Here is a 26,039-nt window from a genome sequence, read left to right as displayed (position 1 = left end):
GAGGTGTACTATTGCTCAGAAAATCGTGAAATAACTGCATAGCATTTAATATGAGAAATTTTAAAACCTCATTAACTCGGCTGACCGAATCTTAAACAACAGCAAGGTCCACGAGATAAAATCATTTTGTTGATTACTTGCAGCAAATTGAAGACATGTCATGGAACTTTACTTAATGAAGAGAAGACTGCATGGTGACAAAAAAAAGAACCATAACTTGATATTTTGTTAAGATAATAAAAGAAAACCATTAAAAGGCTACAACAGATAGATAGATAGATAGATAGATAGATAGATAGATAGATAGATAGATAGAAAAACACTATTGCTTTGCTTTGCCGTGTAACGCTATGAAAGAAGATTTTTTCTTTCTCTTGCTCACCTTAAAGGACTAAGTTTGCGATGAGGAAACAAAATGAAACCTAATTATTGTTGCTGCTTACCTGCTGACTCTCAAAGGTCCAGGTGCTGTCGGGTAATGACGCATCCAGGACACTGATCATCTCCTTAAAGTCAGTGGTGCTGCTGGGCTTAACGAAGGTGAAGTCACTGTACTCTGACATGGGAGACATACAGGACCTGAAGGACTGACTCTGAGACAACATGTCTCCTCCCAGGACCTCCACGTACTTAATAGGTCCGTCAGTGTTGAGCTGAATCTGCAGGTTTCTGTTGGGGTTCTTGTAGTCGTCACAGTCGCTCCGTCTCATGCAGCAACTACCACTACTTCTGCTGTTCCTGATGCACTTAACAGCTAAGATGAGAAAAGTCACCAGAGACAGCACGGACACCGAGGCCAGAGAGAGAATCAAATAAAGTGTGATTCTGCCGCTTTTCTTGCTGGGCTCGACCGTTTTCTGTCGGAGGTCCAAGATGGGTTCATGGAGGCCATCCTCTAGCAGGACGGACACCGTGACTGTGGCGGACTGGACCGGTTCCCCGTCGTCCTTGATCTCTATAAGCAGCCTCTGAGAGGAGTCGTCCTGCTCAGACACGGCGCGTTTAGTCCTCACTTCCCCCGTGTAAAGATTGACAGTGAACAGAGAGGCGTCTGTGGCCTCCGCCAGCTTATAGGAGATCCAGGCGTTATGGCCTGAATCAGCGTCCACGGCTGTCACCTTGGTAACCAGGTGTCCCGCTTTAGCGGAACGGGCCATCCTCTGGTGAGAGAGGGAGCCCAGGGCAGCGGACGAGGGGTAAATGACAGCTGGGGCATTGTCGTTCTGGTCCAGGATAAAAACATGGACAGTGGCGTTGCTGCTCAGAGACGGAGAGCCCTGGTCTTTTGCCTGCACCTGAATCTGAAACACCTTCAGTTTCTCATAGTCAAACGAGTGCATGCTGTAGATGCTGCCGTTATCAGAGTTGATGTAGACATAGGAGGACACAGATACTCCCTGTACTTTAGAGTCCAAGATGGAGTAGGAAATCTTGGCGTTTTCACCCAAATCAGAATCACTGGCTGACACTGAGCATAATATTTTCCCAAGCGCACAATTCTCTTTCACATATACGACATATGATCCCTGGGAGAAAACTGGAGGATTGTCATTTACATCTAACAGTTCAACAGTGATAATTTTTACACTAGATAGCGGGGGGTTCCCAGAATCAGTGGCACTTATCGTTACACTATATGTATCATTTTTTTCACGGTCGAGTGGCCCATTCGTTACTAATGTATAATGGTTAGAAACGGATGGATTTAACTTAAAGGGAGTCTTGGGTGATAAGCTCAACCTCACCTTTCCGTTGTCACCTGAATCTGAGTCTTTTGCACTTATCAGTGCAATAACTGTCCCAGTAGCAGAATCTTCTGGAACAGGTGTCGTTAAAGACGTCACAATTATTTCAGGGGTATTATCGTTCACGTCAACTATTTTGATTTCAACGCCACAATGCCCATCCATCTCAGGATTTCCTTTGTCTTTTGCAATGACGTCAAATCTGTTCAAAAAATTTTTCTCATAGTCTACTACACCTTTCACAACAATTGCTCCAGAGGAAGTTTCAATATCAAATAATGACAAAATTAAATCCGTCGTTTGGTCTCCAAAATAATATTCAATTTCTCCATTTTGTCCCTCGTCTGCATCTGTAGCTTTAACACGCAATATTTCAGTTCCAGGTGCTGCATTTTCGCTTAAATTAGCTTCATACACCTGTCTCTCAAATTGCGGCGCATTATCATTGATATCAAGTACAGTAACTGTAATTTCAGAAGTTCCTGAACGCACTGGATCTCCACCATCTAAAGCAGTGAGGATAAGTTTGTGTAAAGGCTGCTTTTCTCGGTCCAGTGATTTTTCAAGGACCAGTTCAGGGAATTTAGTCCCGTCTTTATGGTTTTTAACAATCAATTTGAAATTGTCATTTTTGCTTATTATATAAGAGCGTACGGAATTTGGACCGACGTCGGGATCCTGAGCACTTTCTAAGGGAAATCTCGCCCCTGGATTTACTAATTCTGCTATTTTCAAGACCTTTTCTTTAGTTAGAAAAATAGGAGAATTGTCGTTTGTATCCTGTATTTCAATCTCGACTCTGTGCAGCTGCAAGGGGTTTTCTATAACTATCTCTAAAGGCAACAGACACGGCGATCTTTGTTCACACAGTTCCTCTCTGTCTATTCTGTCTCTCACGACTAGATCTCCTTTCACCAAGTCGACACTGAAATACTGCTTACCAGCTTCCGATGTTATCCGCAATTTACGTCGGTAAAGTTCAGAGATAGCCAAACTCAGATCTTTGGCTAAATTTCCTACCACAGATCCCTGTTTCAGTTCTTCCGGGATGCTGTATCGAGTCTGTCCGTCTATTGTACTCCACAAGAGAAACAAAGAATGCCACCAAAAAAACACCTGCCATACAGACAGTTTTTTCTGCATTATTCCTTGATTCATACAACCCATTGCTCTTCAATCAAATACCACCTTCTCGATATACAGAGAAAACGAGGTCTATAATCCAGTGTCTCATATTTTGAAGCGATAGACATGCTTTGTGTCTACAAATGCATCCCTTCCCTCCTGCGTTGCACATCGCAATGGTTTCGGTGCTGAGGATACGCGGTAGGAGGGAATAGATCTCTTTGTACAGTTCTGTATGCTATTGGTGCACAGAGACTGCCCTCTTGCACCAATCATGGTATCTGCAAGCGTCTACAGAAACGTGAGGTCGAAATTTAATATCAGTATCTGTATTGCTCAGTCTATTACATCTCAATACTAATTCGTTTAACAATGTGCATAAAAAACATAAACAAAAATAAAACAAGAGAATAGAGAGAGAGACAGAGAGAGAGAGAGAGAGAGAGAGAGAGAGAAACAGAGAGAGACAGAGAGAGAAAGAGACAGAGACACACACAGAGAGAGAGAGAGAGAGAGAGACAGAGAGAGAGAGAGATAGAGAGAGAGAGAGAACTTTAAATTGAAATTGAAAATTGAGAGGGGGGCGGGGCGGTATTAATCATAAAGCTCAGCTGGATGATACATGAGAACAGTAGTTTGGGGATTACTAAGCGATCACCCATATAATGCATAATGGAGGGATGAATACAAATTCATCCACTTAACGTTCTTGCCTGCATGTGCCTGCATGCATGTTGTATCATGCGTCTGTGCCTGACAAGGCTCTTCGTTGCCTTCCTGTGGCCAAAGAAAGTCAGCGCAGCTCATCATAGTGTTACACAAGGCTTACAGAAAATGGAATATCCGTATATAGGTCTGTAGAGCAAATGAAGTGGGAGGGGAGCATAGACAGCATACTGCTCTCTCTCTCTCTCTCTCTCTCTCTCTCTCTCTCTCTCTCTCTCTCTCTCTCTCTCTCTCTCTCTCTCTCTCTCTCTCTTTCTCTCTCTCTCTCTCTCTCTCTCTCTCTCACACACACACACACACACACACACACACACATACACACACACACACACACATACACACACAAACACACACAGACGCACACAGTAGAGTAGCTGGTGCCCTGGAAGTGACTAATGGGGATCCAAATAAACAAATACAGTATTGCTGGTCCTAATTCCGTCATCACCACATAAGTCTACAATACAATAGAGAGTATAAATATGCCAAACCTATATTTGGGCTATATAATTGGTGTTCACAAATAAAACAAACAAATAAATAAACCCATTGCTTCTCTCTCAAATCACATTCTTTATGTGTAGAGATTAAAGTGCCTCTTCTATCTATCTATCTATCTATCTATCTATCTATCTATCTATCTATCTATCTATCTATCTATCTATCTATCTGAAATATGTGCATCTTAATATGTAAACGTTTTCAGTAATCCTGCGCTTTCAGTGAGCCACAGATGGCAGGCGGCAGGCAGAGAGGGGAGGGAGAGAGCGCGCTGGAGTTGATTTCAGCACCACGTGTGTGGACAGCGCCACACAGGCGGCCAACTGTCGCAGCTGCAGGCTGTTTAAAGGGCAGCGACTTGAATTGGGCACGCTGAAAGCACCACCCTCCCTCCAACCATTCTTCCCCTTTCCATTAGTGAATACAGGAGTCAGACGCAAATTCATTTTGTTCTACTGCTGTCAGTGTCTACAGGACGTCGAGGTAAAATAAGTTAATACAAATGTATAATATTATAAAAAAAAAAAAATGTGTCGTTATGCTCATTCCGCAGTACTGATATTTGGAAACGTGATGATAAGCACAAACCGTAAGTGTCAGGTGATAAAAATTACCTTGCTACATTAAACAAGAAGTTGATGCCTCTCCTACTCAAATCCTTGGGTCATTTGGATGCTATTTTAGCCTATAACGCTATGAGAGCTTTTATTTTGCAGACGTCAAGCAACATATTCACAAACTGAAATTTGGGTGTATACACATGCAAGCACACATATGTCAGTCACTCTTAGGGTATCCACTTTGTTCAGCCCAAACAAACTGTATGTGCTTTAAAGACAGTGTAGTGTTTTAAAGACAAAATGCTGAATGTTGTATTGGCAAAGCAAGAGTGACCTCTGTTGATACAAGGACAGGAACATATTGATGTTTTGGCTCCATAGACGTTTTGCCTAAGATGTCAAACTATGCTAAGAGCATGCAGTTAATCCAGACTGTTAACTTCAGCATTGTAACATGAACTGACAAATAAATGCAGCTTTCATTCCATATGGTCCAATTTGAGGCAATCTTGGACCATATGCCATATGTCACCTGGCCTGCCCAAACTTTCTTCCAATGTCAAAATGACCTTGACTTGCCCATATTTACTCAGGATGAAAGTATACTGTAGTTTCTTTTTAGTTTCTTTTTCTGACATGGTGAAAATTGTATGTGAAAGATTTATTTCAGTGATTCATAAATCTATAGCCCAGAAATACTGATATCTTAATTGCCCTTGTGCTCTTCTTTTTTTTTTCTTTGTAATGAATGTGGTACTGTTATAACTTGTGATGGCCCTAGGCCTCTGTTGTCCTGTTTTGTCCCTCCTTGCAGGAGAATAGTCAAGGCTGATCCAGCTGACCTGTGTTGCCACTACCTTGGGGTATTTGTTGCTGCAGCTACTCACTCTCTCTCACACTCATTCCAACCACAGGCCTCCACTTTTGGTCTTCCTTCCATTTGTTTGGTAAATCTTACATAACACACGTTAACACAACTCCTCACACCACTGATCTCACTAACTAACATGTGTGTAGCTGCCAGTAATGTAATAACTAATCTTTTTTTTCTGTTCTTAGTGTAATAAAAGTCGATAATGTAATAACTTACCAATAATGTAATACAATTTCTGATGTTATAATGTAATAATGTAATAACTTTTTCCCAATAATGTATTAAGTTATTACATTGTTGGCTGGTTACTTGCTGGTTAAAAAAACAAACAAATAAACAAACAAACAAAAAAAAAACTTCTGACTGACTTCTTCACTCCTTCTCTGCCAAATGCATCTGATTTTGGGGTGATGATGCATCTCTCTTGTTCTTGTTTTCTGTATGTAGACCAAACTAAGTTTATGCAACTGAACAGACCTCAGGGAGCATTTTCATATCAAGGTGCAGGCAAAGGCAGTGTTGTTGCCACGACATCGAACTGGCATACATCCCCTATACAGCCCAAGCAATGTGGTCCTGAAACTGCAGCCTCTGATACTGCAGTGACACGATATTGCAGATGCTTGCTGTTTTTATAGGAAACCATGCTCTGATGTCATCACTCAAAGACATGATGATGTCATTTGAGCTCTGTCGATATCATACAGTACAACTGAGACAGGGCTTGTTCTATTGTATGATGTCATACAGGAGAACTGAGACAGGGGTCATTCTATTGTATGATGTCATACAGGAGACCTGAGACAGGTCGCTGAATGGTGGAGAATTAAAATACCTGTTGGATTGCTGGTTGTGTAGCAGCTAGTAATGTAATAACTGTGATTATTATTAGGTGGGTAAAACTAAATAAATAAACAAATACTGTTATAACTGGAGTAATATAATAACTATACTTCACCTTATTTAAGTTTTATTTATGGCTATAAAGTTTCACATTTCCATGACACATACCCTTACTGTTGCCTCTTTCAAATAGCTGCTTAAAAAACCTGACCACACACACACACACACACACACACACACACACACCTACTCTCTCTCTAGGAATTATGCCTAATTATTTGTTTGTGCTGCTTGATGGGCCTTATCTCCAGCCCTGTCCTCTCCTCCTTAACCATTTGAAAACCAAATTAAATGTGAGGTGCCAACTTGGTACTTGGAACTTCATGCTAACTGAATAACTTCATGCCAACTTGGTGACTTCATGGTAGTAAACAGTTGTCCAGGAGCAGTCCATTGGCCTTTTATGCATCTGGTTACAAGGACCATCAAACATGTGCCACTGCACTTTGGCTCCTGATCAGTTAATACAAATTCATCTATGCTATTCGTCTATGCCATGACCACAACACTGCCTCCACATGCAGCTCGATATGAAATTACTCCCTGAGGCCAGTTGCTTAAATATAGTTTAGAGTCTAAACTATATGGTCTGAACTTTAGACCATATACAAGAAAGGGTAGAGAAGGCAGCAAGGCAAAATGATGGCACAGAAAAGAAAATATCTCCTGGCTACTTCTACAGCATCTTTTTGGTACATTACATCACTGGCTCCAGATATTACCCTGCTTATAAAGTAATAACCAGCCAATTAATTGTTTTAGCTTATTACATTATTACGCTATTGGTTTAGAAATTTTACTACATTATTGGTAAGTTATTACATTATCCACTCTTATTACATTAACAACGGAAAAATGATCACATTATTGCCAGTTATTACATTATTGGTTGCTACACTGTGCATTGTGCATTCATCTTGTTTTGAGTTTATTTTATTTGTAAAATAAATTGTACTGCATAACTAGTATGTAGGGTCTTAGTTATCAATTAAGTCTGAAATAATCATACCCCTGTTATTAGAGATATCAGGTGAGCTATTTCAATACTACCTGCTAATTCCCTCTCTTAAATCAGTTCACAGAGAGAACTGCCTAGCTCATTCATTCTGAAATTGGGAGAACCATGTACTAAAGGAGCTATAGCTGTTAAAGTTCAACATGGCTCAAAATATCCTCAAATTACAGGTGAGAGACTTTTAACTTAACATCATAATTGTGGTTTGTGTCTAAAACCAGATTTCAGAGCTAGAACATCAAACTAATAAATTTCTGTCCACATATTTACAGATAAAAAGTGTATGTATATATATTTTTTGCAATGAATCTCTCTGTCAGAGTATCAATATTGTGCATCAGTTTTTGCTAACTACCAGCTTGTAGAGTCATTATAGTTTATATTGTGTATTTAATGGCATTGCTTCAAAGAGAGTGGATGAGAAATATTTCTTACCTTAATAGGAGAGTCAGTGATACAGCAGGAGTTGTGGAGGAAACAGGTACAGCAACAGCAGAGAAGGTGAAACATGAAAGAGACCAAGAAGAGAAAAAGTATGTCCATTAGACTGGTGGTCAGCATACAGAGTCTGGCTTTGGGAAGCACAACAACAAACATACTTACCACCTGGTTTGCAGCTAATGTGGTTGTGACCGGGTGTGATGTTTTATGTTGAGTTTTAATGGATGGTTATTCATCCATTATTCATCCATGTGTGGGGTGTGTGGGGTGTGTGTGTGTGTGTGTGTGTGTGTGTGTGTGTGTGTGTGTGTGTGTGTGTGTGTGTCAGTGATAAATATGATGATAAATATTTCCCCTCCATTTATTCAGCAGTGGAGGCTGATCAGTATGAGAAAATCCCAACCCCTCACAACCCTAAATATAAAGACTATGAAAATTCATCTGGTCTTATTAACATGAAACATTGTCAATGAAAGAGGGGGGCAGAGAGGGGAGAGAGAGAGAGAGACTGAAAATAAACTTTCTATTGGCATTGCTGTCCATGAAAAACTGGAATTATGGCCAAAACATGAGTAATACTGCCACTCAGGTAAAGCAAGAAAATGAATAGGAAAATAATTCACAGACACAACAAAGAGAAACATAGAAAGAAGCTGAAGATATAGAGACATAATAGCATAATAGTGTAGTACATAAAGAATAGGTCCAAAGCTACAGGGGTTAGAGGTCCACTGGGTGTGCCAATGCCAAAAATGTATGCACTCAAGGCATTTGGATAAAAGATTCAACAGAAATTGAACACAGCTGTTAATTTTCTCCATTCAAATAAAATCAAATCATGACAATGGAATGACTTGTTCAGCCTAAACCAATACATTAACATGGTGACATTTGAAAGGAATAAAGTCCTGGGGCCCTGTGAGAAGCCATGCGGGCTCTGTGAGAGCAATGTAGAGAGCAGAACCAAAATACTGCACTGCACCCATTGCACAGAGACACTACTCTCACAGGAACAGCAGAGGGCCTCAAGGCGATGCCCTGGAATAAATCCCTGCCCTATTAATAGGTTATTCTGGTCTGTGACCCTGTGTGTGTGTGTGTGTGTGTGTGTGTGTGTGTGTGTGGTTTGGGCAAATGCAGTTAACAACAATAGGTAAAACAATAGGTAATATGCCCTTAAAGTTTGTGGGTATGGGTAAATTATAAGAGATGATCATTATTAAGGTCACAGTGATGCTCAAAAACACATTATATATGCATACAGCATTCTAGTGTTACCAGAGAAACATACATATCAAGGAAGCTAAAACAATGGGTGCCATAACGGAGAAAACAATAAAATAAAAAAAAAGGATAGTATCTAAATATATGCCAATGCACAGATGATCGACTTGTAAACCATTAAAAAACAAGAAAAAAGGCAGCATCCATCAGGAACAAATAGGTCGGACACGCACCTCCAACCCCCACCGCAAACAGTCATGATCACCCACTCTCCCTCCCCTTCCCCCCATCAGTCCAGCCCTAGATCTGAGGATGCTGCATCTCTCTGCCCAAAACAGGGGTGCTTCCTGCCCTATCTTTAACAACAGATGCAAAGATCTATCAGACACCAGAGGCTGTATCTGCTGCTGCCCCCCTGTGGCTCAGAGAAAAGTGGTACAGTCCTGCCAATGAGTCAGCTTGTTGCTGTGGCAACACATCCCATCTCCCATCCTGGGAGCTGGCAATGGTGAAAAAAGGGAGCTTTAAAAACAGCATGGTGGATAAAGCGGAAGCGAAAAGGAAGGGAAGGGAAGGGAAGGGAAGGCAGGATAAATTATGCTGGAAAGGACAGCTCTGGAATATCAGACTTCTTTCACAACAATGTGCAATAATAAGTTTTAAGTTATAATTTAGAAATAATAGAAACAATGAGCACATCTATATGTTACAAGGTTACACAAAGAATCTCTTGACACATGGTTGGTACTAGATAGAGTTTTGCCCTTGTGATGAACATGGTGATCTACATATAAGTAAAACAGTATAGCACTGCATATCATGGATTTGTACAGACGAGACAAAATGTCCTACACAGGGCAAGCCACCTGTCTCGTTCCTTCTCACTCTCTCTCCTTTCTTTTTCTCCCTTTCTCTCTCGCTCTCTCTGCAGCAGAACAGTGCAGCTGGAGAGGGGGAGGGGATGCAGAGAAAGAAATGAGATCAGGAGGAAAAGGGAGGAGGACTGTATGAAATCAAGAGTGCCTGATGCACAATGGCCACCCAGTGTTAGCTAACGTGTTAAACTACCCAAGTGATGTAATCAGTGACAATCAAATCAATTGTTTATCACAGTATTGTGATGGTTGGTTGTTCTGTTTATTATAATACAATATAATAACACAGTAAGCAAAAGAATAATGAATTAAAGTCAAATAACATAATAAATACATTACTCCTATACATATATACAATACATTACTACTTTTCTGAACACAGTAAAACCACCAGGAGCAGAGTCTAAATGGTTTCACAACTCAGTGCAATCAGACAGACAGAAATATGCACACACTATCTAAAGCACTTGTGGCACAGAGTAAAGTGGGGATTTGGACCACAAAAAACAATAAAAGCATATCTACCTGTCTTTTCAAGTACTGGGTCAATAAGTGTCACAAACAAAACAAGCTTTCTTGGATTTTAATGTGTTCCTAAAGGAAATTTACTTTTTTCCTGCCCTCTTCAAAAGAAGGTCATGTCATAGGACAGCATGCCTGGCAAGAATTAAGAGGCTTGCTGAATGGCACTCTAGCAGTGTTGATGGTTGCTGAAGACGTGCTTGGACCTGCACAATCTCTAACAAGCACAGCTCTGACAATAACTCACCTCCTATACAAGCTCTTCAAATTTGATGTTAACAGACAGCTGTGATGACCAGCTGAAGAAAGAGCATTACTCTCTGGAAATAACTAGACTTGTTTCATTTTTTCCTGTAATGTAAAATTAGATGCTCATCACACCCAACATCCCAGAAATCTCGCTCTCGCACTCTCGTCCGTCTGTATCGCTCTCTCTCTCTCTCTCTCTCTCACACACACACACACACACACACACACACACATACACACACACACACACACACACACACACACACAAAGTGCAGATAGGATACTGATCAACTTCTAGTGATCACTGGGCCCACCAACACAGAAACAGGTTAACAGCTGCTAACCATACGGGTCTGCTATAAGGAGCGTCAAAGTATTAACAACAGCTTGGGCCTGTGGGAACCAGGGGCTAATCTGGTTATAGCACTGTGGCCACTCACAGGAGGAGAAAACTCAAGAGGATGCCTGTGGGACTATATTGGTAATGTCATTGACTGCCAAAATGGCAGCTGATAACAAAGACAGTTTATAACAGCTGTTCATCAGCTACAGGTTCATATGCTGGTTGCTTGCTGTTCACATGCTATCACAGAGAAAGTATTCTAACTGCCCAGCAAATACGACCGTCCCATACAAATGCTATACTGCAATTTTGTCATATTAATAGGCTGTATTCAATATGATGAAAATAAGGAGATTCATTCATTCATTCATAATAATCATTCATGGAAATTCACTGGAGACATCACTGGAAGTATACAAAGACAGGACAGTTACACAATTTAAACACAACCTCAGTGGTTTCCCTTCCATCATCCATAACATATATGGACCTTTAATTGGAGGCATTTGAGTTATTTGAGAGATTAAAAAAGTAAATTATTAAGGTGTGATACTCTCAGCTATGTTGCAAACACATAAGACTGACAAAAAGGACAGAGCCATACACATCTGGACTTAAAACAAAAGACAAAATGAAACACTCAGCAGCTGGCAAAATAGTTTCTTTGAACTTTGACCCCCATGGAGTCATTGTGACCACCAGGTTTTATGGCTCTCAGTAAAATTCCTCACTAACAATTCTTGTGAACAGGCAGAGTAGACACATGTGTGAGATGACACTAATGATGATAGACTGCTTCCAGGTACATAGATTTCACACAAGTAAACTTGGATCATGAATACTATACTTATGACTATTTCACCAGCACACACAACTTGAAAATGATGCAGACCCTAGTGCTCAAACGCACCACCCAATATGATGAGGCCAGTAGCACTAGTGGGTCAATCATTCAAAAATAACTCTCAGAAACGGCTACAGGCACACAAACCATCCTCAAGTTCACTATATCAAGATTAAAATTACCACCAGAGCATTAAATTAAGTTTAAAAAGCTGTTTTTCTGCCCTTCAGATAGCTAAAGATAATTGTTATTTTCACCAAATTTACAAGGAAACCTAATAGACTGTCTTTGCTGCTTCCTGTATGAGTCTCCCTCTGTGAGTATTAACATTATGGAGTGCATCTGAAAGCCATGTGTGGGTTAATTTTTCCCTTATGTTGGATGGTAAACATGAAGGCCTGGAAGTGAACTGGCATAAATGACCCCTTTATGATACTGCCTGTGGTGACAGGAAGGAGAGGAATTGCTGCAAAGGAGACTACAGAGCTCTCATTAGGGATTTAAGTCAGCATCATAGACTACTACCACTTTGTGGGTAACTAGGTAGAAATGTGCTCTGCACTCATCTCACTGGCAGCTCAGTCTTCCTGTCGTTGTGTGTGTGTATGTGTATTTATATGCTGTTATATAAGTCATGAAGATCTTTGTCTTTTAACCTCTCTTCTTCCTCTCCTCTGTTTTATACAATAACATCTGACCATACTGCTGTCTTTTATCATCAGTCTGTTTAGAGCTACATCCTACAGTGTTCCACACATCAGAATTTCTTTAACATCCGGCCTCAGCAGACAAAGAGAGCTGCAGATCAAAATGGCTGCTATGCATCACTAACACGAATGCTGCACAGGGATGAGACCGGGCCAGTTACCATGTGCCTCCTCCCCTCCCCCACTGCATCTCTTTCTCTCTCCATCACATTGCCTTCTTCCCTCTTTCTCAGGCTCCCTCCACAACTGCCTTATTTTTTCTCCAGTCTGACACACTTCCTGCTATCACATTTTAGCCATTTCCATTGCCTTATTCTTTATATATTTTTACAATTTCTTTCCATTTGATTGCTTATGTTGTCTCTATCCAGCCCTCTCTTTATCTGTAGTGTTTATGTGTAGCCTAATGTGAAGAGTACAGCAGCAGCATGTTAGGGAGGGAACTAGGTCACTGAAAAATAGTGCATAAGTGTGGTTTGCTATGTATATGTGAGAGCAATCTCCAACAGTCCTTCAGCACAGCAGAAGTCCAGGTCTTTATTTTCATTTTAACTGCTCATCACATTCTTCTGCAGGTGTTTACATAATGTCTTCACACAGGGCACACATTATATATAATAAAATCTATGTTGAAATTGAAAGGAATCAAAAAAAAAAAAAAAAAAAAAAAAAAAGGATCAAACTAAATGGCCATTTCTTATTCTGGGGGTTTGTACTAGTATAGAATGCAATAGGACAATGCAACATTATTCACACCATTTCCACCTCTAGCTTAATCAAAACATTCAATTCCAAAATCAGATGGATCTGAAAAATATCGTGAACAGTACATATTCATGAATCAGCTACATATTTGTACAGCAGCTATACATTATGTATCATAGGGATATAAAAAATATATGTATATAAGAAGGACTTTGTCTACACTAATCCAGTTTGCCTCACATATGTAAAATAATATAGGTGAAACCTCTGCATGTAACTCTTTGAAGAAAATAGTATTCTTCAAAGGCACAACCTAAAAGTGTTGGGATATGGAAAGGTAAGAAAACATGGAAAAGGCAGCTGGTTTAATTTGAATACCTGAACAAAGAGGTAGATTATGGGCACAAGACTTAGATCACATTTTTTTTTGTACATCCAGGAAAGAACTGAGTAATCTAAATATTTATAAACAAACCTCTAACAATGTTGGACAGAGTTGGACAGAGGTATTAAGTAAAATAAAATTTTAAGTAATTATTGGTAAACTTAAAAAAAAAAAGTGCTTCTAAGGAAACAGTTGTTAGGAAAAGTGCCAGTGGAGTGGAGCAGATCTCACCTCTGTGATCAAATCCTCTGACACTGCATTTTGCCTTGGCTTTGTCCTGGTGCCACTGTGGTCAATGCTCAAAGTGCTCTGACTGAACGGACGGGTGTACTTAATATCACTCTTCCGGGAGTTGGTGGTTCCGCACACTTCATAATTTACTGTGTGCTTTAACGTGCCTGTCCCTCCTATGTCAGGGTATAGGGGTGGGTAATAGGGAATTACAGGAAGATTCCCACTGGATGTGTAAAACAGATGCTCACGTCTCCATCTGTAGATTTTCACTGATATAATAACCACCAGGCATGTGATGAACAGAAAGGAAACCACAGCCAAAGCCAAGACCAAGTAAAAAGTCAGGTTGTCATTGTACTCCTTGTCCTGTGTAAAGTCAGTGAACTCCGACAGCACTTCAGGGAAGCTGTCCGCCACCGCCACATTAACATTGACTGCAGCTGAACGAGAGGGCTGACCGTTGTCCTCCACCACAACAGTCAGCCTTTGTTTCACAGCATCTTTATCAGTGACCTGGCGGATAGTTCTGATTTCCCCATTCTGTAAGCCCACTTCAAACAGCGCCCTGTCTGTGGCTTTCTGCAGTTTATAGGAGAGCCAGGCATTCTGACCAGAGTCCACATCAACAGCCACAACTTTGGTCACCAGATAGCCCACCTCTGCTGAACGAGGCACCATTTCAGCCACCAGAGAGCCACCAGTCTGGACTGGGTACAGAACCTGAGGGGCGTTGTCATTTTGGTCCTGTATCAGTATTTTCACACTCACATTGCTACTGAGTGGAGGAGAGCCTCCATCTTGTGCTCTGACATAAATTTGGAACTCCCTTATTTGCTCATAATCGAGGGAACGCACAGCAACTATCTCTCCACTCTCTGCATTCACTGAAAAATAACCTGAGGCTGAGATCCCATTCACCTGACTATCTTCAAGGAAATAGGAAATGCGTGCATTGTTCCCAGAGTCTAAGTCACTGGCTTTGACAGAGAGGACAGTCATTCCAGGTGAGTTATTTTCAGTGATGAAAGCAGTGAAAGATTGTTGTGGGAACAGGGGGGCATTGTCATTAATGTCTGATATTTTCAAAGTGATCGTTTTGTTTGCTGAAAAAGGGGGAGACCCCTCATCCACAGCAATTATTGTTATATTGTATTCTGATATAGTTTCACGGTCCAAAACTTCAGTAGACACCAAATTATAGAAATTAATCGAGGATGGCTTAATTTTGAAAGGCAAATCTGGAGTAATGAAACACTTAACTTGGCCATTTTTACCTGAGTCCAAGTCTTTGATATTGACCATTGCAATAACAGTGTCTGGAGCCGAATCCTCTGGTATAGGATTGGAGAAAGAAATTATGCTAATGAAAGGGGCGTTATCATTTACGTCGGTCATGTCAATTAGCACCTTGCATGTGTCTGATAGCCCTCCTTTGTCCTTTGCCTCCACGTTTAACTCATACTGTTTCCATTTCTCAAAATCTAACATACCATCCACTGTGATCGCCCCTGAAAATGCATCAATTTTGAAAAGGTCTGATGCGCTGCCTGTGCTTTGAGAAAAAGAATATGTTACAATCCCATTGGTACCATCGTCTTTATCTGTTGCAGATACACTCAAAACAGTGGTACCCTTAGATGCATTTTCATTTATAGTCGCTGTGTACACGGACTGACTAAATATAGGAGAATTATCGTTTGCATCTAAGACAAGAACGGTAATTTTCACTGTACCAGATTTCTGAGGGCTACCGCTATCATATGCAGTCAACATTAGCTTATGCTCCTCACCTTCTTCTCTGTCAAGGGGCGTTTGTAATACCATTTCAACATATTTACTTCCATCGGGGCGAGAGAGGGTGTTCAGTTTAAAATAATCAGTAGGATTAAGTTTGTATGTTTGCAGTGTATTTAGTCCAACATCCTTATCTTCAGCACTGTCTAAGGAGAAACGAGCACCGGGAGTAGCAGATTCACTTATCTCAAAATTAATTTCTTTCCGCGAAAATACAGGAGCATTGTCATTTATATCCAATATTTCTACATCAATTCGATGTAGCTCCATTGGATTTTCCAGAATAATCTGAAAATGCAAAGAACAGGGAGACACTTGTCCGCACAACTCTTCTCTGTCTATCCTTTGGTTAACTACCAGCGTCCCCTTATCTTCATTCAGACCAATGTATTCACTGCCATCCTCGGTAAATATCCGAGACCGCCCAGATTTCAGCCTTTTAACATCCAAGCCCAAGTCCTGGGCAATATTTCCGACAACGGAGCCCGTAGCCATCTCTTCGGGTATAGAATAACGGACCTGCCCATGCGTCAATTCTGTGATATAGACGCAGAGAAAAAACAGCCGCCATGAAATTGTATCTTCAACATAAAAAAGCGCGGCCATCGCGTGGAGAAAAAAATACCATGTAAGAAGAGGGCCGAAAACCCCACAACAGTGACAAAAACTTAACAAATATTTTGTCTTCAGGAGTGTTGTGTGAGTCTTTGTCAAGCTGTAGTTCCAATTGATGTGGCGGTGTAACACGCACCACAGAGAAAGAGGGTGGACTATTGTGAAGAAAAAGTCTTATCTACTCACACAAACCAACAGCGGCACTTAGAGACTAAAATATAAATTGCAGTAATACTAACCATTTCAGAAATCGTATGCTTTCTTTCCATTTTTCTTTAGTCCCTTTTCTGTTTTTGTTGCTGTTGTTTTAACACTCTTAAGTTACATCTCTGTAAGTCATTACATGACGTCTATTTCGTTTTTTTAGGGCATCATTATATCAGACTACGTAAAAATGGAATGGTGAAATGAAACATTACTAAACGGACGTTTGTGACTTTGAAGACTTATTAACCATTATGTCGTAGTCACTGTCTATGGTGTTTAAAACTCTATTATGATGCCGTTAATAATTACTGAGATGATACTGTGACGAACGTTTAAAGTCTTCTAAAAACGCTAACCTCTAGAGGGGAGTCTGGTTCATCCAAGATGCTCTTCTCACTCTGTATCCGCTGCATCGTTCCTGTTGAACTGGGATCCATTATCAGGACGTTCTGACTACCGGCTCTGCCGAACTTACAGTCACTCTTTCTGGAGTCAGTCGTCCTGCACACCTCGTAATTGTACACGTGTGGGAGAGTCCCTGTCCCCAAAGTGTCTGAGTAACGTGGGGGATAATATGGAATCACCGGCAGGTTGGATTGATACAGGATGCGAGACTGCCTCCACCTGTAGATTTTCACTGATATAATAACCACCAGACACGTGATGAACAGAAAGGAAACCACAGCCAAAGCCAAGACCAAGTAAAAAGTCAGGTTGTCATTGTATTCCTTGTCCTGTGTAAAATCAGTGAACTCCGACAGCACTTCAGGGAAGCTGTCCGCCACCGCCACGTTAACATTGACTATAGCTGAACGAGAGGGCTGGCCGTTGTCCTCCACCACCACAGTCAGCCTTTGTTTCACAGCATCTTTGTCAGTGACTTGGCGGATAGTTCTGATTTCCCCGTTCTGTGAGCCCACTTCGAACAGCGCCCTGTCTGTGGCCTTCTGCAGTTTATAGGAGAGCCAGGCATTCTGGCCAGAGTCCACATCAACAGCCACCACTTTAGTTACCAGATAGCCCACCTCTCCTGAACGAGGCACCATTTCAGCCACTAGAGAGCCACCAGTCTGGACTGGGTAGAGAACCTGAGGGGCATTGTCATTCTGGTCCTGGATCAGTATTTTCACACTCACATTGCTAATGAGTGGAGGAGAGCCTCCATCCTGCGCTTTGACGCGAAACTGGAAATCTTTGATCTGCTCGTAGTCAAAAGAGCGCACTGCATGGATGACTCCACTATCAGCACTGACAGACACATATGAGGAGACGGGCACTCCGTTAACCGAGGAGTCCTCCAGTATGTAAGAGACACGGGCATTCTGGTTCCAGTCAGCGTCTCTGGCTTTCACTGTGAATATAGAGACGCCTGGTGTGTTGTTTTCTAAAATGTAGGCATCATAAGAGCTCCTCTCAAAGACAGGCGCGTTGTCGTTCACATCTGAGATCTGTAAGGTGAGAGTGACGCTGCTGGAGAGGGAGGGGACTCCCTCATCGGAGCAAGTCACTGTGAAATTGTACTCAGAGGCTCTCTCTCGGTCCAAATCACCGTCTGTCACTATGCTATAGAAATTGTTTGATGACGACCTCAGTAGAAAAGGAATATTGTCATTAATGCTGCATTGCACTTTTCCGTTATAACTCGAGTCTATATCCTCAACATTTATGATTGTAACGACAGTGCTGGCTTTGGCATCTTCTGATATCACATTTGATTTAGACATTATATGAATATCAGGTTTATTGTCATTTATATCTACGACATCGACTATCACTTTACTATGACCAGTTAGTCCCCCATCATCACTAGCACGGATGTTTATTTGAAAATTTTGTGACTTTTCATAATCAATATTTCCCATTAAACTAACCTCACCATTTTCCTCGTTGATTTCAAACACTCCGCGAACATAATCTGGCGCACTTGAAATTGAATAAGTTATTCTACCATTTGAGCCAGCATCAGCATCTGTCGCAGTAACTATCAATACAACTGTTCCTAGTGAGGCATTTTCTTTAACGGAGGCTTTATAAACAGGCTGTGTAAAAACAGGGGCATTATCATTTACGTCTAACACTGTAATAAGAATCTGCATTGTTCCGGACATCTGCGGCTCGCCTCCATCCACCGCTGTCAAGAGTAAAGATAGCTGTTCATTTTTTTCCCTATCTAGAGGTGCTTCCAAGACCATTTCAACATTTTTGCTACCATCTAACTGAGTGTTGATTTTAAGTGAAAAATTATTCGTTGGCTTTAGGATATAGGTTTTCAAATTATTCTCACCCACGTCAGGATCAATCGCCCTATCTAAAATGAATGTTGCACCACTTACAGCAGACTCACTAATTTTAAACTGGACATCGCTCGCTTCAAAGGCTGGGGGATTATCGTTAATATCTGTAATCTCAATCGTTACAATGTAAAACTCTATTGGATTTTCTAATATAATTTGAAAATGTAAAGCGCAAGGCGTCGTTTGTCCGCAAAGCGCCTCTCTGTCTATTCTCTCTTTGATGAGGAGCACTCCTCTTTCTCTGTTGAGCTCAATGTATTCGCCACTGTCTCGAGTGAAAAGGCGAGCTTTGCCTAATTTTAGTCGTTTGACATCTAAACCTAAATCCTGTGCTATGTTACCGACCAAAGAGCCTTTCGACATTTCCTCAGGAATGGAGTAACTGACCTGTCCGAACGCCGAGCTGAGAGAGAGGACCGATATAAACAAAATCACTTGCCGCCTCATTGTGCTTCCCGACACTGTCTTATATAATAGATCCTCATATGAATGTTGTACTCCTGTCGGACATTAGCCTTTCTCAAGATTTCAATCGAAATAAGTGATTAATATTCTTCGGCACAAAAAGACTGCAGTGCCGCTTGTCTCCGTATTCAGCGTTCAGTGGGATCCTGTTCATGTGCTGCGCGTATGTCGTTTTCTTTCTCTGAAATGCCGAGATGATGGTAAGCACTTCTACCGGTCTCCTGTGAAACTGAAACATAGTGGCAGACAGCGGCGCTCTGAGTCCATACCGCAAAACTACACGATAAATGTTCACAACAAACAGATTTATATAAATTCACTGTGCTGTGGATGGTCGGTAGTCAATAGTTTTTAGAGTGGGGAAAATTAATTTGATGAAGTTATTCAGTTTGTTAAAATGGGAAATATTGTTCAAACGAATTATTAACACTTAGAATAGTTGACTGGAAAAAAAAACTCATGAAAGAAAACTATATGAATTAACGTCTTTTATATGAAGCAACTTCAAATAGACATTTTAAAGAGCGAGGGAACACTGAGGGAAGGAGGGACAGTTATTGTACAACGATGTTTTGTCGCTATCCATGGTACTGTATATGGGCTAAGAAGCGAAGGGAAAAAAAGATAAAATTAGTCTATTTTTATCTGGGAATAGAAAACGAGCAAGGTCTAACCTCTAGAGGAGAGTCTGGTTCATCCAGGATGCTGTTCTCACTCTGTATCCGCTGCATCGTCCCTGTTGAACTGGGATCCATTATCAGGACGTTCTGACTACCGGCTCTGCCGAACTTACAGTCACTCTTTCTGGAGTCAGTCGTCCTGCACACCTCGTAATTGTACACGTGTGGGAGAGTCCCTGTCCCCAAAGTATCTGAGTAACGTGGGGGATAATATGGAATCACAGGCAGGTTGGATTGATACAGGATGCGAGACTGCCTCCACCTGTAGATTTTCACTGATATAATAACCACCAGGCACGTGATGAACAGAAAGGAAACTACAGCCAAAGCCAAGACCAAGTAAAAAGTCAGGTTGTCATTGTATTCTTTGTCCTGTGTAAAGTCAGTGAACTCCGACAGCACTTCAGGGAAGCTGTCCGCCACCGCCACGTTAACAATGACTGTAGCTGAACGAGAGGGCTGGCCGTTGTCCTCCACCACAACAGTCAGCCTTTGTTTCACAGCATCTTTGTCAGTGACTTGGCGGATAGTTCTGATTTCCCCATTCTGTAAACCCACTTCGAACAGCGCCCTGTCTGTGGCTTTCTGCAGTTTATAGGAGAGCCAGGCATTCTGGCCTGAGTCCACATCAACAGCCACCACTTTAGTCACCAGGTAGCCCACCTCTGCTGAACGAGGCACCATTTCAGCCACCAGAGAGCCACCAGTCTGGACTGGATACAGCACCTGAGGGGCGTTGTCGTTATGGTCCTGGATCAGTATTTTCACACTCACATTGCTACTGAGTGGAGGAGAGCCTCCATCCTGCGCTTTGACTCGGAAATGGAAATCTTTGATCTGCTCGTAGTCAAAAGAGCGAACTGCATGGATAACTCCACTATCAGCACTGACAGACACATATGAGGAGACGGGCACTCCGTTAACCGAGGAGTCCTCCAGTATGTAAGAGACACGGGCATTCTGGTTCCAGTCAGCGTCTCTGGCTTTCACGGTGAATATAGAGAGGCCTGGTGTGTTGTTTTCTACAATGTAGGCCTCATAAGAGCTCCTCTCAAAGACAGGCGCGTTGTCGTTCACATCTGAGATCTGTAAGGTGAGAGTGACGCTGCTGGAGAGGGAGGGGACTCCCTCATCAGAGCAAGTCACTGTAATATTGTACTCAGAGGCTCTCTCTCTGTCCAAATCACTGTCTGTCAAAAGGCTGTAGAAACTGTTTGAAGAAGACCTCATTACAAATGGAATATTGTCATTAATCGTGCACTGTACTTTCCCGTTTTCACTCGAATCTGCATCTTCAACATTTATCATTGTTACAACAGTATTGGTTTTTGCGTCTTCCGGTATGGATGTAGATGTAGACATTATATGAATATCAGGTTTGTTGTCATTTATATCTACGACATCGACTATAACTTTACAAAAACCGGTTAGTCCTCCCCCATCTGATGCGCGAATGTTTATCTGAAAAGTTCGTAATTTCTCATAGTCAACGTGTCCCATTAACGTGATCACACCAGTGTCTTTATTTACCTCAAACAAACCACGGGAATAATCTTGCTTACTTGAAATCGAATAAATTATTCTGCCATTAGAGGTATCATCAGCATCTGTCGCATGAACCGTCAATACAGCTGTTCCTAGTGGGGTATTTTCATTGATGGAGGCTTTATAAACAGGCTGTGTAAAAACAGGGGCATTGTCATTGGCGTCTAAAACGTTAATAAGAATTTGCATTGTTCCAGACATCTGAGGCTCGCCTCCATCCACCGCTGTCAAAACGAGTGATAGGTGCTCGTTTTTCTCTCTATCCAGAGATGCATGCAATACCATCTCCACATTTTTACTACCATCTACTTGATTGTTAATTTTGAGGTTAAAATTATTCGTTGGTTTCAAGACGTAGGTTTTTAAACTATTCTCGCCTACGTCAAGATCAGTCGCCCTCTCTAGCACGAACGTTGTACCACTTACTGCAGACTCACTGATATTAAATTGAACATCGTTCGTTTCAAAGGCTGGAGGGTTGTCATTGATGTCTGTAATCTCTATTGTTACACTGTAAAATTCCATTGGATTCTCTAATATAATCTGGAAATGTAAAGCGCAAGGCGTCGACTTTCCGCACAGCGCCTCTCTGTCTATTCTATGTTTGATAAGGAGCACTCCTTTTTCTTTATTCAAATCCACATATTCGACACTGTCTCGAGTAAAAATCCGAGCTTTGCCAGATTTCAGTCTCGTCGTATCTAAACCTAAATCCTGTGCTATGTTACCGACTAAAGAACCTCTCCCCATTTCTTCAGGAATGGAGTAACTGACCTGTCCGAGCACCGAGCTGAGATAGAGAACCGAGATAAACAACAGTACTTGCCGTCTCATTGTTCCTTCCGACATCGCCTGTACACTAAATCCACGAGTCGTTTACGTCTTTCTGAGATTTATATTCCGCAATTTGTCAGCAGAAAAAGTATTTTTCACACACATTTCCCAACATGAAGAAAAGATGCGATGCCCTGTGTCACGGTGTTTTCTGGAATCCGAATTGTGTGCGTTTCGTCTGTCTTTTTTTCTCTCTCTAATATACCGAGATGATGGGAGGTACTGCTACCAGTCTGTTGTAAAACTGATACATACTGGCCGACAGCGGCCCTCTGAGTTCGTAATACAAAACTGCATGGCAAATCCTACAATAAGTAAGCAAGTAAATAAACAAATAAATGCATACATAAAATGACAGCTCTTAATGAATAAACCATGAAAAGGATAGTTCGTTTGATTTTTGATTATTGAGGATAAAATCGACCTCATGCAACCACATTTATCAAGGGGTAGGCTAAAAATATGCTCAAAATAAGACCATCAATTTTAAATGTATAAAGAAAAAGGTAAAATAAAATATAAACAAAACAAAACAAAACAAAACAAAACAAAACAATGAGAAACGTCAACACGGCCATTTAAAGATGATGGGGAAAAAAGAAAAAAGATTGGGTCAACTACTAGCCTATATATTTGTCACTGGCCTTGGTGCTGAAAAGTGGGTAAGTAGCAAATATCAGTGACATAAGGGGCATGTTCTTTCTTTATTTTCCGGGAACAGACATTGAGCAAGGTCTAACCTCTAGAGGAGAGTCTGGTTCATCCAGGATGCTCTTCTCATTCTGTATCCGCTGCATCGTCCCTGTTGAACTGGGCTCCATTATCAGGACGTTCTGACTACCGGCTCTGCCGAACTTACAGTCACTCTTTCTGGAGTCAGTCGTCCTGCACACCTCGTAATTGTACACGTGTGGGAGAGTCCCTGTCCCCAAAGTGTCTGAGTAACGTGGGGGATAATATGGAATCACCGGCAGGTTGGATTGATACAGGATGCGAGACTGTCTCCACCTATGGATCTTAACTGATATAATTACCACCAGGCACGTGATGAACAGAAAGGAAACCACAGCCAAAGCCAAGACCAAGTAAAAAGTCAGGTTGTCATTGTACTCCTTGTCCTGTGTGAAGTCAGTGAACTCCGATAGCACTTCAGGGAAGCTGTCCGCCACCGCCACGTTAACATTGACTGTAGCTGAACGAGAGGGCTGGCCGTTGTCCTCCACCACAACAGTCAGCCGTTGTTTCACAGCATCTTTATCAGTGACCTGGCGGATAGTTCTGATTTCCCCATTCTGTAAGCCGACTTCAAAAAGCGCCCTGTCTGTGGCTTTCTGCAGTTTATAGGAGAGCCAGGCATTCTGGCCAGAGTCCACATCAACAGCCACAACTTTGGTCACCAGATAACCCAGCTCTGCTGAACGAGGCACCATTTCAGCCACCAGAGAGCCGCCAGTCTGAACTGGGTATAGAACCTGAGGGGCGTTGTCGTTCTGGTCCTGGATCAGTATCTTCACACTCACATTGCTACTCAGTGGAGGAGAGCCTCCATCCTGCGCTTTGACTCGGAAATGGAAATCTTTGATCTGCTCGTAGTCAAAAGAGCGAACTGCATGGATGACTCCACTATCAGCACTGACAGACACATATGAGGAAATGGGCACTCCGTTAACCGAGGAGTCCTCCAGTATGTAAGAGACACGGGCATTCTGGTTCCAGTCAGCGTCTCTGGCTTTCACGGTAAATATAGAGAGGGCTGGAGTGTTGTTTTCTACAATGTAGGCCTCATATGAGCTCCTCTCAAAGACAGGCGCGTTATCGTTCACATCTGAGATCTGTAACGTGAGGGCGACGCTGCTGGAGAGAGAGGGGACTCCCTCATCAGAGCACGTCACCGTGATATTATACTCAGAGGCTCTCTCTCTGTCCAGATCACTGTCTGTCACTAAAATGAAGAACCTGCTTGATGTTGACTTCATTGCAAAAGGAATATTGTCATTAATGGTGCAATGTACTTTACCATTGTCACCCGAGTCTGCATCTTCAATGTTTATCATTGTCACGACAGTGTTGGGATTTGCATTTTCCGATATGACATTCGACTTGGACATGATGTGGATGTCAGGTTTATTGTCATTTATGTCAACGACGTCCACCATCACTTTACAAGAATCAACTAGTCCACCGTCATCACTTGCGCGGATGTTTATTTCAAATGTTTTTGCTTTTTCATAATCGATATTTCCGTTCAACCGAACCTCGCCGCTCTCCTCGTTAACTTCAAACATTCCACGAGTATAATCTAACATACTTGAAATTGAATACGATATTCTTCCATTTGAGCCATAATCTGCATCTGTTGCAGTGACTGCCAATACAACTGTTCCCACTGGTGCATTTTCTTCTATGGAGGCTTTGTAAACAGGCTGTGTAAAAACAGGGGCATTGTCATTAGCGTCTAAAACAGTGATGAGAATCTGCATTGTTCCGGACATTTGCGGCTCGCCTCCATCTACCGCTGTCAAAACGAGAGAAAGATGCTCATTTTTCTCTCGGTCAAGTGGTTTTTCTAAGACCATTTCGACATTTTTAATACCATCTGCTTTGCTGTGTAATTTAAGGACGAAATTGTCCGATGGTTGGAGGAAATAGGTTTTTAAACTATTTACGCCTACGTCAAGATCAATTGCTCTGTCTAATATGAACTTTGCTCCACTTACCGCAGATTCGCTGATTCTGAATTTTACATCACTCTTTTCAAAAGTTGGGGGGTTATCATTGATGTCTGTAATCTCTATTGTCACACTGTAAAACTCCATTGGATTCTCTAATATAATCTGGAAATGTAAAGCGCAAGGCGTCGACTGTCCGCAAAGCGCCTCTCTGTCTATACTCTCTTTGATGAGGAGCACTCCTCTTTCTTTATTCAGCTCCATATATTCGGCACTGTCTCGAGAAAAAATTCGCGCTTTGCCAGAAATGAGTCTTTTCGGATCTAAACCTAAAGCCTGTGCTAGATTACCGACTAAAGAGCCTTTCTCCATTTCCTCAGGAATGGAGTAACTGACCTGTCCGAACACCGAGCTGAGACAGAAAACCGAGATAAACAGCAGTACTTGCCAACTCATTGTTCTTTCCGACATCGCCTGTGGAGAAAATCCCAATATCAGTCGTATAATAATTTCGGAAATGTTTCCTCCACAAATGTCCAGCCAAAATAAGGGTTTTAAAAGATTTTCCCCAAAGGGAAGAAAGGATCTTCTCTCCCGTGTCTTCACATTTAGTGTACTTGAGAATCAGAATTGTGTGTTTTGCGTCTATCCCTTTCTCTCTCTAATATACCAAGATGATGGGAGGTACTGTTAAATGTCTGCTGTGAAACTGACTCACACTGTCCAACAGCGGCTCTCTGAGTTTAAAACACAGAATTACACACAAAATGTGCACAGCACATTGAAAGACCAGAACACATTGAACGTGTTGTGAAAGGACTGTAATTATTCAAACGAAATAAGAGGAACTAGAGGTAGTCTAAGTCACTGTATTCAAAAGAAAGATACATTTAGAATTATTATTATTCAAGGTAAACAGGGACCTCCTGGGGGAAATTAATCTAAAATCATGACATCT

General features: G+C 41.6%; 3 protein-coding genes across 13 annotated transcripts in view; all 3 read right to left on the bottom strand.

The window, feature by feature from the left end:
- Positions 1-26,039, bottom strand: part of LOC115366762 (protocadherin gamma-C5-like) — a 256,394-nt gene that overhangs the window by 46,490 nt on the left and 183,865 nt on the right. For 2 of the 11 annotated variants that reach the window (XM_030062370.1, XM_030062378.1), the window contains exon 1: positions 20,028-22,502. The exons of 7 other annotated variants lie outside the window; for them this stretch is intronic. In XM_030062370.1, coding sequence (XP_029918230.1) covers positions 20,028-22,427 — 2,400 coding nt within the window. In that variant the 5' untranslated portion in view covers positions 22,428-22,502. Of the gene's footprint in view, positions 1-16,950; positions 19,520-20,027; positions 22,503-23,152; positions 25,632-26,039 lie in introns of those variants that run through there. 2 more of the 11 variants (XM_030062371.1, XM_030062372.1) reach the window with 2 other exon arrangements.
- LOC115366764 (protocadherin gamma-C5-like) lies at positions 423-3,028 on the bottom strand. Its single transcript, XM_030062383.1, has one exon. The coding sequence runs from the start codon at positions 2,910-2,912 to the stop codon at positions 423-425; it is 2,490 nt and encodes an 829-aa protein (XP_029918243.1). The 5' UTR covers positions 2,913-3,028.
- LOC115366959 (protocadherin gamma-A11-like) lies at positions 13,940-16,378 on the bottom strand. The gene has a single exon (XM_030062628.1). The coding sequence runs from the start codon at positions 16,376-16,378 to the stop codon at positions 13,940-13,942; it is 2,439 nt and encodes an 812-aa protein (XP_029918488.1).

The sequence above is a fragment of the Myripristis murdjan genome, chromosome 10 (assembly GCF_902150065.1).
Source record: "Myripristis murdjan chromosome 10, fMyrMur1.1, whole genome shotgun sequence".
Lineage (NCBI taxonomy): Eukaryota > Metazoa > Chordata > Actinopteri > Holocentriformes > Holocentridae > Myripristis > Myripristis murdjan.
The sequence above is the reverse complement of the archived record's forward strand: the minus strand, read 5'-3'. Positions and strand labels throughout refer to the sequence as shown.